Below are 18,971 nucleotides of genomic sequence, written 5' to 3'. Positions count from 1 at the left end.
CACTGTTGCCCTTTTCATCTGATGTGTTGTAACAGCTTATTGATGATTTATTAAGTCTTTACAAACTAATTATGAATCATTCATAAATCATTTATAAGGGTAGTCTAGGATAAGGGTAAAGTGGAACCAAAAAATCCTTCCTCCTTTGATTTATTTTTCTAATGCCTGGAACTGATACTGAAACTATGACTTTATTCTCAACGTTTTGACTTTATTCTCAAAATGTTTCCCTTAAGCCTGGCCGTAATACATTTCAATACATTTGGGACAAAGTTTAGAAATTTAAGTGAAGATCTTTCCTCTTCTACTCTATGTACCGCCCCAAAACATGACATTAAAGCAAATCATTATTAATGTACTTATAAAGAGCAATAGTTTAGAATGCACAAACAACTGAGTTACATTTCCCTGAAGCACTGAAGTTTTTCTTCACATCCTAACTCTGACACTCAGTTGTTACTTTTGTTTATCAAGGCTTTCTGCTGCAGCGGGGAACTGAGCGGATATGACAGCTGGATGAGGATGAGATGTGGGTAGGTGATCAGCTCTGACACTGTTCGTATCTGAAAACAGAGCACAAAGACAAACTCGCGCAAAATTCTCCCGTCCCCCAGTCTCTTTTATTCTTCCTTAAACACAAACACAGACAGCCCACGCAACAACAACACACGGGCGAAGGAGCGCTGCCTGTCAGCGCATGGCGTGATATTATGCCACTGTGTCACAGTGATGTTCAGGCCAGCGTGATTGGTGAGTGTGAGAGGAATGTGAGGGGCAGATGAGTGACAGTGCAAACACACACACACACACACACACACACATGCAGCTTAACATACACACACAGGTGATGCAAGGGGTTTCTGCTTACCGCTCCAGTTCCTTATAGACATCATCCTCTCCTCTTGGCTTCAAATCCTGGCATAAAGAAGAAAAAGGGGGGAAGGGAGGCAGGGGAAAGAGTGGCACAGTGAAGAGGATGATAAAGATTGAGATCCATGCTACTGTGGCCAGATTTATGCCCCTGTGCACCCCGTGTAATGAGATTGATTTGTTAATACCACTAATGTAAGGGTGACAGCTGATAGGCAATGGGTTTATCTGAGAGAAGGCTGACAGATTGGAGGAGAGGACTGCGAGTGTGAGGGAAGACATATCTGCTGACAGCTTAGGGAGGCAGCAATAAGAGTCTGTATGCATTTCTGGATGTGTGTATCACAACTCCTCACATGCACACATTGGTGTGTGTGCGTGTGTGTGCGCAGGGGGACGACACAATAACTCACCATGTAGACCGAGCCCTCGGGAGGAGCCTGTTGGGAAGGGAGGAGAGCGGAGAAAACAGGTTTAATGAACAACAAGTGACAGAGAGGGTGGAAATCAGAACAGAGAAAGTGTACATTAGAGACAAGAGGGGAGGGGAGGGTGAGACTAACAAAAAGTGAGGAGGAAGAGTGCTAAACATCAGAGGGAGAGGGGAAGGTGCACTCTTAGAAATAAAGGTGCTAGCTAGAACCATAAAGGGTTCCTTGGCTTGTCTGCATAGGAGAATCTTTCTCCACCGAATACGCTCTGGTTCTTGAATTGGTTCCCTTCAAGGTTCTTGAAACCTTGGTGCTATCTGGTAAACCAGAACTTGTTTCTATCAGTTTTGAGTGGAACCATTGTGATCAGGAATGTCATCGACAGAAGGCGCTGGAGTGTTCAACAACCTCTAGAATATGATATGCACATTTTATTGCGCTGTTACATTGCATTATGTTGCATTATGTTACGTTTGTGTTATGTTGCGTTATGTTGCGTTACAATGTGTTACGTTGTGTTGTATTACACTGCATTGTATTATGTTGGGTTGTGTTAGGTTGCGTTGTATTATGTTGCACTACATCACTTTACGTCACATTATGTTACATCACATGATGCCACTAAAGCAAAAGTTACATGACATACATAAGTCACATGTCACTGAAGCTACTTGCAACATAAAAGTCACATGTCAAAAGTCATATGACTTACATAATGTATTGTACCTTATAACTTTTCATAATGTTTTGGTTTCATACAGGACATGAAACCTGGTCTCCTGGATAAAGGTCCTGTTTGTTTGAGCCGTCCCTTCACTCCACGTCCTCCATGTATGGACTTTATCCCCCTTTCTACTATGTCAACAGCCTAAGCTGTCTTATAGAGCTATGGATGGGTTTGCACTGAAGTCCTCTGAAAAGCCCGGTACATCACTTTCAGCTACAAACACATACCATCTGTGTCTGCATGAGTCACAGAGGGGTGGTGACAAATCATCTATGTCTAAGTTTGGAAAGAGACCAGGCTTCCTCTGAAGGAAAAAGTTCTGGTAGAACTGCAGCCTTTCAGGAGAAACCTTTCTGGAATCTTTATTTCTCAGAGTGTGAGGGCAAAATGAGGAAGAGAAATTCATCAGAGGATATTTAGTTTTTAAAAATGTCTGAATTCATCACCTGTCGCATATCCTCAGGATTCTCATAGATGTTCTCCGTTTCACCCGAGTAGACCGACAGAGACTGTTCAATACCTAAGGACAGAGAGAGAGTTACCAATGCACTGTCACACACACACACACAGATACACACTCAAATGCACAGGGAGGAGGAGGACGAGGAGGAGGAGGAGGAGGTGGGGGCAGATTCATTACAACAACCCCAGGAGGATGTCACGGCCCGCATCACTCAGTGGCAGCCGACAGGGGCCGAAGATGGACGGAACAGGAAAAGCTGTCAGAAAAGAAAACGCCGGAAGACTCACCGCGATCAGAAATGTGTTTCTGTCTCCATAGCAACACACAGACAGCCGCAGCAACCAGGGGCACCAGGAGTAATAAAGCGGAGAGAGAAGGGAGCAGGGAGGGGGTGGTCACACTGACACTCTCTACAAAAGGAGAAAAAAAACGTGAGACAGAGAGAAAAAAGCATGAATGTTTCCAAGAACAGTGCTAATGTAAAACTTGTAGAGCTATGAGTGTGACTGACGTGAAGAGAAGTTATTCCTGTTTGTTCTCCTATTTCAAGTCAAGAGGGGACAACCTTCTCTGTACGTGAACACTTGGAGCAATTGATTTTAAATACACGCTGAAGTTAAGATTTCCTCAACATGTTACATGCATTTGCATCATGCTGCTGTCAGTCACAGACAATGGGTGCAGTGGAAGAAGGCGGGGAAATTCAGGCACTGTCAGACAGAGTGAATAGTCTGTGTGACAGCTCAGTTGACATCGATCTGACAGACCCTCAGTATGGACAGCAAACGCTGTCAATTTGAAATGTGGAAGAGATGAAGAAAAGTATCAAAGAGACCAGATGCTGTCAGATCATTTGCACAAAAACTCAGCAAATGCCACTTCAACGCAGAGTAGTTTCATATAAGTTTCTGCAAATCCAAAGTATCTATTCCCTGTCTCATTATCAAAATATGCATGTGAGTCTCTTCCATGCAATACTCCCTTGACATCTAATCCTGGCAACAAACTGCCTCTAGGCAAACTTCAAAACACATACTATGTACATAGCATGTCCTTCAGCCAAACCCTGTCGATGCAGCATTGGAAAAACAGGTGGATTGAAAGCGTAGGCATGATCATCACAAGCATTACATAAGCAAACCATTTGTTCACTGTGGCACCAGTCAAATTTTGTGGGAAGAGCTCACACGTGCGATCAAACTTGTCAGGTTTGTTTGCATAATGAAGATGACATCAGTCTTGCAAAAACACAGCCACGGGGCGACACGAGAAGCACGAGGGAGGTACTTGTTTCCACAGAGACTGCTGTAATTTGGTGTACCTGAACACGTGTTCTGTCGCCGCCTGCTCGCTGCTCATGGAGCACAAGGAAATCAGATCTGTCAGACGTCTTTGGATTAGAGAAGGGGAGCTGATCAAACAGAAAGTTACTGGATTTTTTATGGAATCAGCGGCCACACGGAACAAGCTGTACTTTGCATCAATTAGACAAAAATATAAATTATATGTTCTTTATTAAACTGTAGTTACATCCCTTTATTAGACTTTATTAGAGGGTAATTTGGGACACATTTCAATAGATCTGTACTGTAAGCTGAAGTGCATTATTACTCACTCTTAGACCCTTATTATACTTTCCTAAAGGGTAGTTTGGGACACATTACAACAGAAATGTACAGTAAATTGCTGTAATGAATTCTTTCATTTATATTTTTATATTTGGCAAACTTTAGTTTATAGTCCACATCTGTTTAAGTCTAATAAAGGATCAAATACTGTCTTATAAAGAATAGATAATTTTTATTTTTTGATTAATTTGATACAAAGCACTGCTTGTTGCATCTTAATAGTGTTAGGTTTACAGTGTCTAATTAGGGTATAACTACTGTCTAATAGAGAATATATTATTTCTAGTTTGTTTAATTTAATACAAAGTGCAGCTTGTTACTTCTTATTAGTGTACAGTAAAATGAAGTGCGTCCAAATCAGCATAATTTCTAAACAATTAATATTGTGTCTTCCTGTGGCTTTGGCGGTTACCTGACAGACAGAAACCTGGCAAAAGTATTGTCCACTCATCAGACGACTCATCAACTTTCCGCAAATTTTGTTTGCGAAAGGATTGGCCCTCGGGTTTCACCTTAGCCCTGGTGTCACAGCCTTTAGCCGGCTTCAAAATAATCAATCGTTGTGTGCTGTGCGAGGTGTAATTGATTGGTGAGTATGTGTACAGGTTGCTAATGGAATATTGTGGTGAGTGCTGACCCCAAGATTGACCCGCACTGTTCTCCATGCCAGCTTTAACGCATGATTTATGGTAATTGAGTGCACTGAAGTGAGGCATAAATGCTCCCAGTTTCTCACTACCACATCTCTACTTTCTCTGTTTCTCTCCCCACCTCTCTCTCATCTTCTTCTATCTCACCTTTTCCTTTCCTCTATTGGCACTTCCTCCCTACCGCTCCTATTTCATCTCAAATGAGGTAGGAGGTGAATTATATCAGTGCGATTGTAGAAGAGGGTAGCTGATAGGAGGCAGACCAAAGAACTGCTCGAATGCTTTGCAAATGATGGGCCAACTTAGGATATAAAATGATTGGAGAACATCCCTGACATTTGAAGTATTTTATGTGCTGCGGAACACAATGATTGCTTCAATTTTGCATTTTCTGAACTGTGCCACCGGTGAAAGGAATTTTATTATACAGTGTTTTTTTTTTACTTTAACATCCAGCACTATAATTTTAGATTACAGCACATTAGATATCCCAAAATTACTTATATGACTTTTTGTATTGGTTATTTGGTTGTTTCCTGTGAGCTAAAAAGTTGTTTTAGTTCATTCTTAGGGCAAACTGTGTGCAAAATCCTCCTGTCCCTGGATGCCTCTTGCCACCCTGAACAACTATTTAAAAACCTTTAACTGTCACTGCTTCTTGTCATTTGTAGAAGTAAGGGTTCTAAAATGGTTCTTCCTGAAGGAGTGAGGTGAAGTCTTCCCTAAAAAAAACCTCCTTTGTCAAGGGTTCATCAAGGGTTCTTTGTACCATAATATTAAAGGTAGAGGCGGGTTCTTGATAAAAGCCTTGAAATGCATAAGGGTTCTCACTAGACCCCCCTGGGTGGGTTCTACTCAAAACCCTTTGGATATAAGTGGGTTCTAGATAAAACCCTTGAATTATAAAAGGATTCTCCACAAAACATTCCTGGGTGTGTTTTTGATGAAACAATTGAAATATATAAGTGTTCTTGGTAGAACCACCTGGCTGAGTTCTAGATAAGACCCTTGGAATATAAAAGGGTTCTTGATAGAATATCCCTGGGTGGGTTCTGGATGAAACCCTTGGAATACACAAGGGTTCTTGCTAGATCCCTCTGGGTGGATTCTTGTTAGCACCCTTAGAAGGCGGAAAGGTTCTGGATAGAAATCCCAAAGAGTGTTCTGTGTGGAACCATGACATCATAGAAAAGTTCTCTGTTTTCATCCAAAGAACCCTTTTTGGAACAAAGAGTTCCAGAGTTCATCAAAAATTGTTGAAATCATGGAAGAACTCTTGTCAAGGGTTCACCAGGGGTTCTTTGTACCATAAAATGAAAGATTTCTCAGTAGAAACCCCTGGGTGGGTTCTAAATAAAAACCTCAGAATATAAATGGGTTCTTGGTAAAACCCCCTGGGTGGGTTCTTGTTAACACCCTGAGAAGGTGGAATGATTCTGAATAGAACCCCTAGAAAGGATTCTGGGTGGAACCATTACACCATCGAAGGGTTCTCTGTAGAACCTCTCATAGGGGTTTCTATGTGAAACCTTTTGCAGATGGTTCTAGGTATAACCACTTTATGTTGAGCTCTAGTGGAACCTTCATAAAAGGTTTTACAAAGAACCAACATAGTTCTCCTACACACTTCATGGTTCCAGTTAACATCTATATTTCTATTAACTGTGAGTGTATTAATTATTAGCTAAGAACGCTTGAACGATCCTGAACTATTGGCGTGTTTATACACCCTGTCAGTTCTCAGCAGTGTGAATCTTGGTCATCATGATCTGAACTTCTCATGCTGCTCAAACTCCTCATGACACACTGGACACTTGAAGTATAAATATAAACTACATATGTATATATATTTTGAAGTATATATGTTTTTATCTAATCGAACTTCTCCAATCTTGTTGCCTCTTTTCCACTCCTGTCTCTATCACCCTCTCTGTCTTTCCTCCATGTCCATTACTCTTATGGCTGTACCATCAACGTGCATCACGATGAGCTCTGGGCCCCTCAGCTCGAGTGATGTATCGGGGTACGGGGAGTGAACTCATCGCTGCTGAGGGATCCATTCAACTGTCACATCCTCCTGTGCTCCCCCACAGCCACCAATACAATAAGCCTGAATAATTTAGATTTTGTGGGGAGAGATGTCCTAAGGTCCTGTCTTCTTATATCCGCATATCAGCTGGATGAGGGTGATGAGAAAAACGATAGCCTTTATGTTTTATTTTTTATCGCAGGAGAAGAAGCAGCTAAGCAGATGGTGGGTCTTTATGAAACGTGGGCATGGAAATGAGCCATTCTGCTGGAAATCATCTGAAAATCACCACTTCTTGTTACATACACTCTCAGAAATAAGGGTTCCAAAAGTGTTCTTCCCAAAAAGGGCTGAGTTTCTGCCCCCTTCTTTTTGGAGGGAAGAGTTCTCCAAGAGTTCTTTGCACCATAATATAAAAGGGCTCTTGGCAGAACCCACTGGGAAAGTTCTACATAAAGCCTTTGGAATTTAACCCTCTAAGTGTTAAAACCCTCAGAATACAAAAAGGGTACCCAACCCAAGGGCTGGGTACCAGATAAAACCCTTGGAATATAAAAGGGTTCTTGTTATAATACTCTAAGTGGTTTCTAGATAAAACCCTTGGAATGTAAAAGGATTGTTGGTTGAACCCCCTTGGCGGGTTCTAGATAAAACCCTGAGAATATGAAAGGTTCTCAGATGAGGGTTCTCAAGAGAACCCCCTGGGTGGGTTTTAGATAAACTCTTGGAATAGAAAAGAGTTCTCAGTTGAACCAATTGGGTGGGTTCTTGCTAGCACCCTTAGCAGGAGGAAATGTCCCAGATAAAACCCCCAGATAGGGTTCTGGGTGGTACCATTGCACCATAGAAGAGTTCTCTGTAGAACCTCAAACAGGGGGTTCTGGGTGAAACCTTTTGTAGATGGTTCTTGGTATAACTCTTTATGTTGGGTTCTAGGAAATCTCGGAAAGGGTTCCAAGTGGAGCCCTTATAAAAACGTCTACCAGGAACCAAAAGGGTTCTCCTATGGGGACAAGCCAAAAAACCCATCATGGTTCTAGTCAGCATCTTTATTTCTAAAAGAGTAGAAGTCTTGACCTGTGACCTCTTTATCTACATTAAGGGAGCAGAACATATGATATCTGTCAGGAGGTTTTTCCTCCGTAAACCACGGGCCTTCTGGCACATGAATTGATCTATGGTTGGCTTGAATGCACAGTGGAACGCTTCATGGAGCACATATCCAAGAATCATCCACATTCATGGTTCATTATCTCCACTGACTTGACAGGAAGTCTGCCAGGACTCTCATGCAAGTAATATAACACAGCGTTGATGAAGGAAATCAAGAAACAGACCAGTCTTTATGGTACCGTGCCATCCCACCTTCCTGGGGCAGTGTCACAGCCTGCGTCACCCAGACGGTCTGCCCGTTTTTCAGCTGCAGGATGCAGGTGTAGTTCCCGGCCGTGTCCGAGGTGATGGGTACGGGCAGAGTGGTGCTGATGCTGCCAGGGACGCTGCTTGAGAACCGCAGCTTGCGACTGCTATTCTGGAATCTCCATTTGGCACTTTGGACCTGGGAACGCTCTGAGTACATGCACCCCAACTCCAACTTGGAGGCATAGCTGCTGGTTTTAACTGTGGCAGAGCAGTGCGGGGGGGGGGGGGCACGGGAGGACAAGGGAGGGAAAATGTTAACGAGGGACGAGACAAACGAAGAGAAACAGAAGGAAAAATGAGTAAGTGAAAAAGACAGGCGTGAGGGGAGGAGAAAGGAGCACGACGGGATGAGAAAGTGAGTTAAAGGGTAGTGTGTGAATATAGAAAAGGCCAAGGACAGATAGAGAGTAATGGGGTAAAGGGAAAGTGATATGAAAAACAAAGAGCAATTCAGAGAGGGGTCAAAATAATATATATTCATTAAAGTGATTTGCTGCTAATGCATTGGTTGACTGTGACTGATGCTTAGTGTCTCATCAAACTGAAATGAGAATCCATCTGGGTGTAATCAAGCTCCACAGACCCCCCAACACACACACATAAAAACACACACATTTCAGCCTTGATTAGTGTGATCAGTGTGGGCCACCTACAGCCTTAGTGGGAGGGCAGCAGGTATAATCATACATAATGATACTTATAATGAGGTGGGGTAAAAATATATGCGTCACAAGATTGGTGTGTGGGTGGATGTGTATGTGTGTGTGCGTGTGTGAACGAGGGATGCAGATGTGTGAAGTGAGGGTGACAGTGACAGTGACGGATCGTCTGGTCATGTCTGGGCAGCTGTGATGGATGCCAGTGGGACTGTGATTAGTAAAGCCTTCCAAGGCCGCCATGACAGGGCATCTTACGTGTATGTGTATACGTTGGGTCTTGTGCGTGTGCGTGTGTGTGGGTGTGGGTGCGTGTTGCTGCAAAGGGTGAAACCTGCCTAAGGCTTACTCATAAAAAATCAACAGGTGATCTGCTCATTTGTTTTCTTTAAATATATGGATCGAGCAAATGTTCCTTTTCATGAGCAATACTGTAAATGTATTCATTTAATAATGTGACATTTTACCAGTAGCTGTAGGAAACTCTCTTTGTGCTCCGCAGTCTGTGATTTGTGAGTGAGAACAATGCACTGGGAGGAAGTGAGAACTCAGTGTCTTTTATTAGTCACTGTGTCACCCACTGCTGCTTATTTTGCAACTGTCTTGTGCAGTGTCTAGATTAAAGGTCTAGTGTGTACGGTTTAAGGGGAGGGGGGTATTGGCAGCAGAACATGACAACAATTGAGTATGATATTCATAAGTATGTTTTCATTAGTGTATAATTACCTATCTACAGAAGATGTGGTTCCCCTTCCTCGGTCATGACCAGAATGACTAATATGATTTATTTACCTTTCCCTACCCCTAATGAGATGTTGTCTGTCTCTAAATATAACCAGGTCTTAAAGATATAGCTAATATGTAACATTTCTGCATTAAAATGTCTAAAAATAAAAGACAGCTCTATTTACTTCTCTTACAGGTCTGGAGCTCCCTTCAAGGAGGTTGCCATGTTGCAAAACCATATTTCTACAGCAGGCCAGAATGGACAGACCAAAAAACTGCCTTTGGTGTTTTGTGCAAGTTTTGAGCCAAACAGTTTTCTCCAAGATACATGCTTAAGCCGGTATTATGCTTTCACGATTGCACAAGGGTCTGCTGAGGTCCGTGTGTCGTAAAATATCATCATCAGAGGGTGCACGCTCTGTGTGAACATCCCTGTACGCGCCCATCTGTTGGGACCATGCAGATCTGTCTGTACAACTTTCCATGCCGCCACCACAGATTTTGGTCTACTGAGTATTTGTGAAGTACTTCCCCCCAAGTAGTATAACCGTAGCTGTCTGAGTACACATCTGTCTGGGATAACCATAGAGGCCTCAGAAGGGGACAGTGACACTGGGTTTTTACAGTCTGGTCACCAGCAGATGTCTCTAAAGCCTACACTGGTCCTTTAAATAAGTAATTCAACATTTATACCTAACACAATAAACGTATTTGTCTTGTTCCCAAGTGTTAGATGAGAATATTGTTATCACTCTCATATTTGTCTGCTAAGTATGGAGCTCAAGCCAGAAGGTAATTAGCTTAGCTTAGCATAAAGAACGAAAGCAGGGGAAAACAGTTTTGCCTGGCTTTGTCCAATTTAAAAGTATTTAAAGTTGACTAATCAACTTGTTGTGTCTCATTTGTTTAATCCATACACAAACAGAAAAGTAAAAATGACAACTTGTGGTTTTAAGAGGATTTATGTACTGAAGGTCCTTCCCAGAGTTTTGTCATCCCAGTGTGGTTGCCAAGCAACCAGTGGAGATGCTGCACAAAAGTGCTGGATGGAGAGGCAACTGTTGTTTGTCAAGGAAATAGTTCCACCATGCACCCCCCACCAAAAAACTATTAGCAAGTTTTTTCATTTTTTACATGTCTAATTGTGTACCAATTAAACACACAAGACACAACCTGTTAATTAACAACCTGTAGAGGTGCTTCTGTCTTTTAAAGTGCGAGTTGGAAGTCAGATTGTTGGATTTCTGAAACTTTGTGACACTTGAACCCACTGGTGTGACTGGCCAGCTGTTCAGAGGTGAGAGGGGAGCCAGGATTTGTACTTCACTCTTTTTTCATTCTTTTATTTATTTTATTGATGTGCACATTAATAAACATTACTGTAAATGCACCGGAGTTAGCCAAGAGGCTATTTTTCATCTGGACAGATGTTACAAAGTCACCCTAAAAACAGAATATATAATATAAGGTTAAAATTAGTTATTCGTCTTTTATCATTTATCTTGGCACAGCTATTTATTTCACACAAGTGAATTCAACACTGTGAAACCCTTCCAGAAAAGGCTGAAAATGTCTTAAAATGTGCTATTATCCATATATTTAAACAATATCCCCATCCCTGTGACATTTGAAACAACTGTTAATTTAATTAATTTTACTCTTTTGTTAATTCTTGGAGGATACCTGAATGAATAAACTGTAAATGATGGATCAAACAACAACAGATGTGTTTTTGTTGATCTGTATAATAATTTATTCTTGCTCATTTTTTTTTTAAATATATTATCGTTGCTTGCTTTGTCTTCTTGCTTGACTTGATTTATTTGTTGTTGTCTGATGAGCATTTTTTCCTTTCTTTTTTCTTTTCTTTCTATAATTAATGTGTCTGTTACTGTGTAGGTTATTGTTATTATGTATATTAAAATGTCAATAAATATAGTGTGCGGAAACAACTATAATATGGTTGGATAACATGTTGTGCAAAGTAATCCTGTCTGGGCATAATCTGGTCCTTATGCTAAACAAAACTAATTGCCTCCTGGCTCCAGTTCCAAATTTTAAAGCACAGACATGGTACACAGAACACAGAAAATTGCATCAGTCTGCTCATCTAACTCCCGGCAAGAAAGCAAATAAGCATATTTCACTAAATGTCAAGAAATGCGTGTTGCTCCAACCAGGGGCCACTAAATGAGCTGATGAATAATGATATTGCTGTGAGTCATGTATTTTGACCATCACCAGAGCTCAACCCAGTTGAACACCTATGGGATAGTGCAGATTTAATTGCCAGTCTAGACCTCACTGCCTTAAGACAGAATCGGTATGATTTTTCCGAGCTGTTCGTAAACGCACCAAAAAGATTTATTAAGTTCATTGTTCTATCTCATTCTCATGCAATCAAATACCTGTTTCAAATTCCTGGTTTGTAAAGTGTCTCGAGCACAGCAAAATAATGAGAAATACAGGCAGAGGGCAGGGTGTCTGCAGATACAGCCTCCACTGTACACTTCTGGTGGGTCATAGGCAGCGCTGGGCAGTAATATATTACTGTAACATTATTACTTTACCCAGTAAACCGTAATAATATCGCATTTACTAATCCCAGTAACTCAGAGTTACTTTTTGACCTCTCTATGCTGTCTTATGATGATGTGTACGTGCAGTCAGGGCAGGTCATGTCGGCTGAAAGCCAAAAAACTCAACAGAGGATGGAGGATGAGGGAGAGGGAGAGAGGCAGACTTTCCATAGGTCGAAGTATTGCTATTATTTTGAGGTTTTTTTGGCTCCTTTGGAGAGAATCTGTGCTGATGTAATCTAAAACTATCTAAAACTTTCTGGGTGTTAAAAGTTCACTGAATCAGCAGTTCAACTTTGGAGCGCAACAAGGCCACTGAGAAGGTACAAAAGTAACATAGTAGCATATCAAGCAGTGAACCAATTACTTTTGATACCAAGTGGTAAGAAAAGTAATTTTCTTACTTTTTAAAGGAGTGATAATAAGTAAAAAGTAAATTATGACACTTTCTGAGTGACTTGCCCAACACTGGTCATACGTGATGCCAGAAAGATAACATGTTTCATGTTATTCCTTTAGTTTTTCCATTAATTTGTCATCCATGTCTTTTTTCCTCTCTTTCAGTTTATTTGTGTCTTGTTTTATTTTGAAGTTTCTGTTGCTTTATTTCTCCCCGTGTATTTAGTCTTGTGTTTGTTCTCTCTTTAGTTGCTAGTTTGTCTTCATCTTTTGTGTCAAGCGCTCAAGCCATCTCCCAATGTTTACTCCCTTTTAGTGTTTTGGTTTATTGCTTTGTTTCTTGGACCTTGCCTGTTTGTCTGGAATTTGTATTTTGCCTGCTCTGTTGGAACCGTTTGCCTGAACTGGACTGATTTCTTTGGTTTAGACCTGTGCTGACCGAACCATTCAAATAAGCCTTTAAGCTTTTTTGTGTTCTCATTTTTGCCATTGAATGTTATTTATTATATTCGAATCCTGCACTCTTAGCCTCTAGTCTGAATTTTAGATCCACTCTCTGTTTTCTTGGTTACAGTCACAAATGTGTTATATCACACAAACTCACAAGCCAATTATTAAAGTGACACTACTTCAGTCATAAATCCATCCCTGCCCCTTGTTTTTAGTCCTACTGGTCCACCTCCTCGTACTTCTCCTTCTCCTCACCCTGACCTGTACCTTTCATCACGCTCAGACGGGTCTTCCGGCTGAAGGCGTTGTCATTGAGGAACACGTCACAGATATAGAGGCCTCCATCTTTCAACCCCGGTGTGAGCAGAAAGGAGAAGCTCCCAGCCTCGGCGTTGTAGGGTAGACCGGCGAGCTGGAATCTCTTGCTATGCTCGGTGAAACCCCTCCAGCGGTCGTACTGGTAGACCAACTTATACATGTCATTCTGTTTCCTGGTGTCTGGAGGTTGCCAGTACAGCAGGACGTAGTCCCCCCGGACACCAGGACAGGTCAGGGTGAAAGATGTGTGAGCCTGAGTGGCGGTGGAGATCAGAGGGTCTGCAAGCACGGAGGGAGGAGGAAAGACAAAAGAAAGCTGGATGTTAGAATAGATGAGACAGTTTGTACACGAGAGGAAGACGGAGTAGAGACAGATATGAAGACATAACAGTGCAAGCAAACATATCGACCGGGAATTCAGAATAAAGAGAGGCTGAATGAGGAGTGAGGTGGAGACAGAGAGAGCAAACAGAATAGTAAGGGAGTAGGGAATGGAGATAGCGGGAAAATTCCTACAACAATAGGGATTACGTTCTTATATGCTGAGAGTTACTTCTCCAGTTGGTCGTGCATTCTGCTCTGCCTGATTAGCAAGCTGCTGACACAGGACTTTCAGACTGCTTGTGTTACAAAGTCACTCACCATGTGTTATATTGGTGAATGAGGCCACATTGTCAGCTGTGGAGAGAAAGGAAGCAAGACCTTTATTTGCAATAAAAAAAAGCAAGTAATGAATAATACATAAATGCAGCAGCTCTAATATTCACAGGAGCACTGGATGAATTTTAGCACAGATCTGCTGTAGACTTTTTGAAACTGGTCTATGAAAGTAAATACTTTGAAGAACTGTAGCTACAGGATGCTTAAATAAATAATGCTGCTGCTGCTGGAGTTTCTGGCACTGATGCCCACTCAAACCATCAACAGAAGCAAAAACAAATGTATTTTCTCCCTCAATGCTGTTACTGTTCTCTCTCAAATCAGTCTCACCATCAACAGCCACGTCCACATTGAAGTTGAACAGAGCTTTGCTGCTGTTGCCCCAAGAGTGAACAATGCAGACGTAAGTCCCGTTGTCACTGTTCTGCACTCGTGGCAGTTTGGCCACCGTGCCCGTGTTTGGCTTTGTCTCGCTCTTCATGGAAATGCCGCCAGGTGCTTCCCAGGTGATCTTGGTGATGGCGAAGTCAGGTTTAACGTTGGCGATCAGCCGCAGGGTGCTGTGCTGAGAAATGGGTGGGTTGGGAACAACAGTGACTGGAGATTGGGGAAAACAAAGGAAATCAGGGGTGGAAGAGGTATTTAAATGTTTTACTCGAGTAAAAGTTGCAATATCTCAATGTCAATATTTATGGGTAGTTTAACCTTATATTACCATTCTTATTATAAAGGAAATTTGATTAATCACTTATAATTTAACAGTAAAAAAAAATGCTTCATCAAGGCAACATCTTCAAATGTTTTGTTGAATCCAATAAGTAGTCCAAAACCCAAGGATATTTAGTTTAAAGAAAAAAGCAAGAAATTCTAAATCCTTTTATTTAAAAAAATAAATTAAAGATTAACTGACTAATCATTTCAGCTCTAATCTATGAAAATACAAATCTTTTATAAGCTGATCGTGTAATTTGCATAAAATATTAATAGACCACATAATAAACAACTTTCGATAAAAGTAGTAGATTAAAAATTATTTTTATCTGAAATGTAGTGATGTAGAAGTATGAAGTAGCATTAAATACAAATACGTAAAGTGCAAGTACCACAAAATTGCACTTAAGTGCACTACATGGGTAGATGCACTTAGTCACCTTGTACTGGTGTACAAATCACACAAATGTTGATTTTTGTACCTGCGAGGATAGCTAAGAGGATAATCCTCTCCTTCAGTTTCCTCGCTTCTTGCTTTATCAAGCATGAGTAGTGGCCGCTGTCTTCCATTTTGGGAAGAAAAAATAGAGAGAAATTCCCGGTGTTTTGAAAGTTAGGGTCAGTCAGTTGCATGGATGCCTTCGAGGCAACACCAGAGAACTTATTCCCTTTGCTGGCTGAGAGAACCAGGTTCCATTCATCCGCACTGAGTGACTTCATCATCCAGTTGATGGCTATGACACCCCTCACTGTTGAATCAGTACAGATCAGTGTGGTAGGCATGCCCTCTCTGGCCACCACAACATCATCCCAGTCTGAGGACGAGAAGACAAACAGTTAAGCATTTTATAACCAATGAAACAGTTGAGAATGCTTTCAAATTCTGCAATTTTACTTCAGTGCTGTTGTCTGTTTTTTGCTATATTGAAATAGTTGCAATTGTTCCGTCTTCATATAATGGTTCCAAAGAGATCCCTTCTATGAGTATTTCCGTGTGAAAATTAGTTCTGGAGTTTTGCTAAAGCAAATATGAGGCTTCAGCAGTTGAGTCGGTCAAATAAAATGGATATCTTCCAAAGTTAGACTCTTTTTAGTGCCAAATACCCTTTTTCTGTGTCCCCGGACAGTGTTTCACTGCTGAGCTGCAGCGGTTGGATTGTTACAAAAAGAGAGAGTTTTGTTCTAAAAAGGCTGGAACTTTGGATGATGACCAAATGATTCATCTAACACAGACTACAAAAGCAACACATTAGCTTCAAATCACTAGTGGACTCAGGGCAATTGCCCCCTGTGGTGCCCCCATGTTATAAAAAACCTGGCAAAACTGCCCTCTTGGATGCCCTTATGATAGATAGAGTGCCCTCTGGGCTGTCCTGTGATAAAATGCATTCTAGGCCAGAGGTTCTTATTTTTTTTCTCAGCCAAGCTTCCCTCACAAAATAAAAAATATACCAATGATCCCCACATATACGTCCTTCGGTTTAGAGAGAGCTGGTTTCCACCATTAAAGGTTGACGTGTGCTTGAAAGGCAGGAGGAAAATATTTATATATATTTATTAAGAGTTAGTTAATTGTTAGATTTGAATGTACTATTAACTATTTTAGATTTACAAATTAAAGAATTAAAGAATTAAATGCATTTTTATATCATGATTATTTAAATGAAAGAATCTGAAAACTTTTCATGGACAACCTGGCAGAGTGCCACAGACCCCTGTTTAAGAACTACTGCTCTAGAGCGCCCCTCCAGTGGACAAAAAAAAAAAAAAAAGATGTCCCTGTGCCCCTGTAGAGCAGTTGTTCCCAAAGACTAGGTTGGGAACCACAAGTGGGTCACAGGAGATTTTATTTGGGTCTCCAAATAAATAAAAGACTATGAAGAAAATTCTGAAAATTAAATATTTATATCTGCAATGCACCTTTTATAAAGAAGTTAAAATGTGCATATTGTTGTGTATATATTACACAACAGGAAAATAGGAAAAAACAAAAGCTTATTAATTAAATGTAATTGTCTCATTTAGGCTAAAATGTCCTAAAGCATAAAGCATCAAGGTAATATAGTCTTATGCAGAAATGGCAATAAAAATGGTCAGGAATGTTAATTTACACACAAATGAACTCCTCTCAGAATATATTGATAAGTCTTATTGTGAATTGAGCCACATTCAGACAGAATCAGGCGTCCTTACAGCACAATTATTATGAAACAATCAGAAACTATTGAATCACTGGCTTTTTCACTTCCAGTGGCCCCTCTCTTTATTAAATCTCTACCTTGCATCACCACTGCTACACACTCTGTCTCAGACAAATTGACCCAAACCAAAGGAAGCTTCTTCTTCACAATTTTTAAGCATAAACTGCAGCTAGACCAAGAAGTCGAAGCTGGCTACGAGGTCTCAACTGGGAGAATATCATTGTTTAGTCCATGAACTTCGCCTGGATTGCGCCCAGTTGCAGAGATATTTCTGGCTAACTGTGGCAGCAGTCTGATTACCAGCTTACGTGGTTGACCACCACAGTGTGACATTGGGTTGTGTTTTTCCAAAAAGCTGGCACTGTTTCAATGTTTTCTGGTGCTGCATTTTTTTTTTTCTTTTTCGCAGCAATGCCTGATTCTGCCTGAATATGAACGCCATCTAAGTTCCTCAATACACAGCTCATTCTTGTTGACATCATCATCGTGTGTCTTTGTGAATGTATGTTAATTACATGTTAATAGTTCCCCTTCTGGTTTATCAAAGAGGAGCTGTAGTTATGCTTAAACAATAAAGCAATTTAAATCTTATCCAGAGGTTGTAACTTCATCACGACTTCTTGCACACTGGTGCTGATGCCCTTTATTTTTCCTGCCCCTGCCCCTCAAACAGTCTGCCGGTGCTTCAGATGCATCTTAATTGCTTTTTTACACGGAAGAAATACTATGGATTTCAACTTGCACTGAAATCACTTTAGGAAAGAGATCTCTTTGCAGCCGGACAGAGGGAACAATTACAATGATCGATGACTCTCTCGATTTATATACGGGCATGTGAGCGCTGACAAGACTTGTAAATGTGCACCTGTTCTTTAAAGTCTGTTTGATCAGATTAAAGTCAATAAATTGTACCAGATGATACAAGAGGAACAAGAACAAAAAGAAATTACAAACTGTCCTTTTCCTGAACTTGATGTAACAAAGTTAAACTTCTCAAACTGACCACTGGGGATATGACTCACCATTTACCTTCAAGGAAAGAAGTTAATTCCTATTTGGACTCAATATTAGCTGGGGAATGCAGGCTTCCTCACAAGTAAAACCAGTTTCAAGTGAAGTAAAAATACATTTCTAAAATTCACACAAAGTATTTCATACCTGTGATGGCAGCATGAGAGGAAAATACTGCAGAGGAAGAAACAAGAATAAAGGTGAGAAAACCAGACTCCATCACACATTAAAAGAAAAAAAAACACTCTCACTGCACCAGCTGTCGCTCCAACGGTGTGACCTTTCTAAGTACGTTCCAGAACACCCAGTATTGTTCACTTTTCCTGCAATATTATGGCTGTCCCTGACTGACATGTTAACAAGTTTGCTGTGCATCTCTCAGCCTGACAGGATGTGACACGACCAGCAGTGGAATAATCAGCAGGAAAAGACTGTCATTATTGCCATCACATGTGTGTGTGTGTTGAGGCTGATAAAATGCATTTACTCATATTACCATAACCCCACATGAGCCTTAATCAGGGTGGGAGGGGTTACTTCAAACATTTATCCTGTTAAGATTACTAATTACCTGTTAAAATAGGTAGTCTAACTAAACCAGTCATCAAAATATTAAAATAACTTTTGAATTACCTCAATACAAACTAGTGAAATAGTTTAGCCTAACAAATTGTTTTATGTTTGTCCAGATATTCTTTCCTTAATTGCTTGCAAATCCATGTTTAGATTAATAGCGCTAATTCACATTTAAATGTACTATTTAAAGTAACGTCAAGGTCACACTTATCATTAAAACCTTAAGTAAAAAAGTATTCAAGTACTTTTACCCACTGAGCGTCCTGGTCACCAATATCACCACCTACTGTCCCAAAAAGTAGTAGCAGTAGTATTGATAGGTTAGTTTATACTTAGCTAGCTGTATTTTTTGTAGCTAACATTCATGGTTGTTTTGTGTTAGCAGTTGTTCTGTATAGCAAATGTTAGTGGTTAATCTGTGTAGCTGACATTAGCAGTCAGTCTGTGTAGCTAACATTAATGGT

General features: G+C 40.7%; 1 protein-coding gene across 1 annotated transcript; it reads right to left on the bottom strand.

Annotated features, from left to right (window-relative positions):
• On the bottom strand, positions 1 to 18,300 carry g6fl (g6f-like). The gene is made up of 11 exons (XM_084727200.1): positions 18,079 to 18,300; positions 15,202 to 15,534; positions 14,339 to 14,605; positions 13,991 to 14,026; positions 13,298 to 13,627; positions 8,164 to 8,418; positions 2,779 to 2,901; positions 2,475 to 2,548; positions 1,284 to 1,310; positions 869 to 915; positions 1 to 563 (listed from the first exon to the last, which is right to left on the bottom strand). Exons 1-11 carry the CDS (start codon positions 18,149 to 18,151, stop codon positions 542 to 544), a joined length of 1,587 nt encoding a protein of 528 aa, XP_084583326.1. The 5' UTR covers positions 18,152 to 18,300; the 3' UTR covers positions 1 to 541.
• Between the last annotated feature and the right edge of the window lie 671 nt (positions 18,301 to 18,971).

The sequence above is a fragment of the Lutjanus erythropterus genome, chromosome 9 (genome assembly GCF_056507025.1).
Source record: "Lutjanus erythropterus isolate fLutEry1 chromosome 9, fLutEry1.hap2, whole genome shotgun sequence".
NCBI lineage: Eukaryota > Metazoa > Chordata > Actinopteri > Lutjaniformes > Lutjanidae > Lutjanus > Lutjanus erythropterus.
Note: the sequence above shows the minus strand (reverse complement) of the source record. Positions and strands in the feature narration are given on the sequence as shown.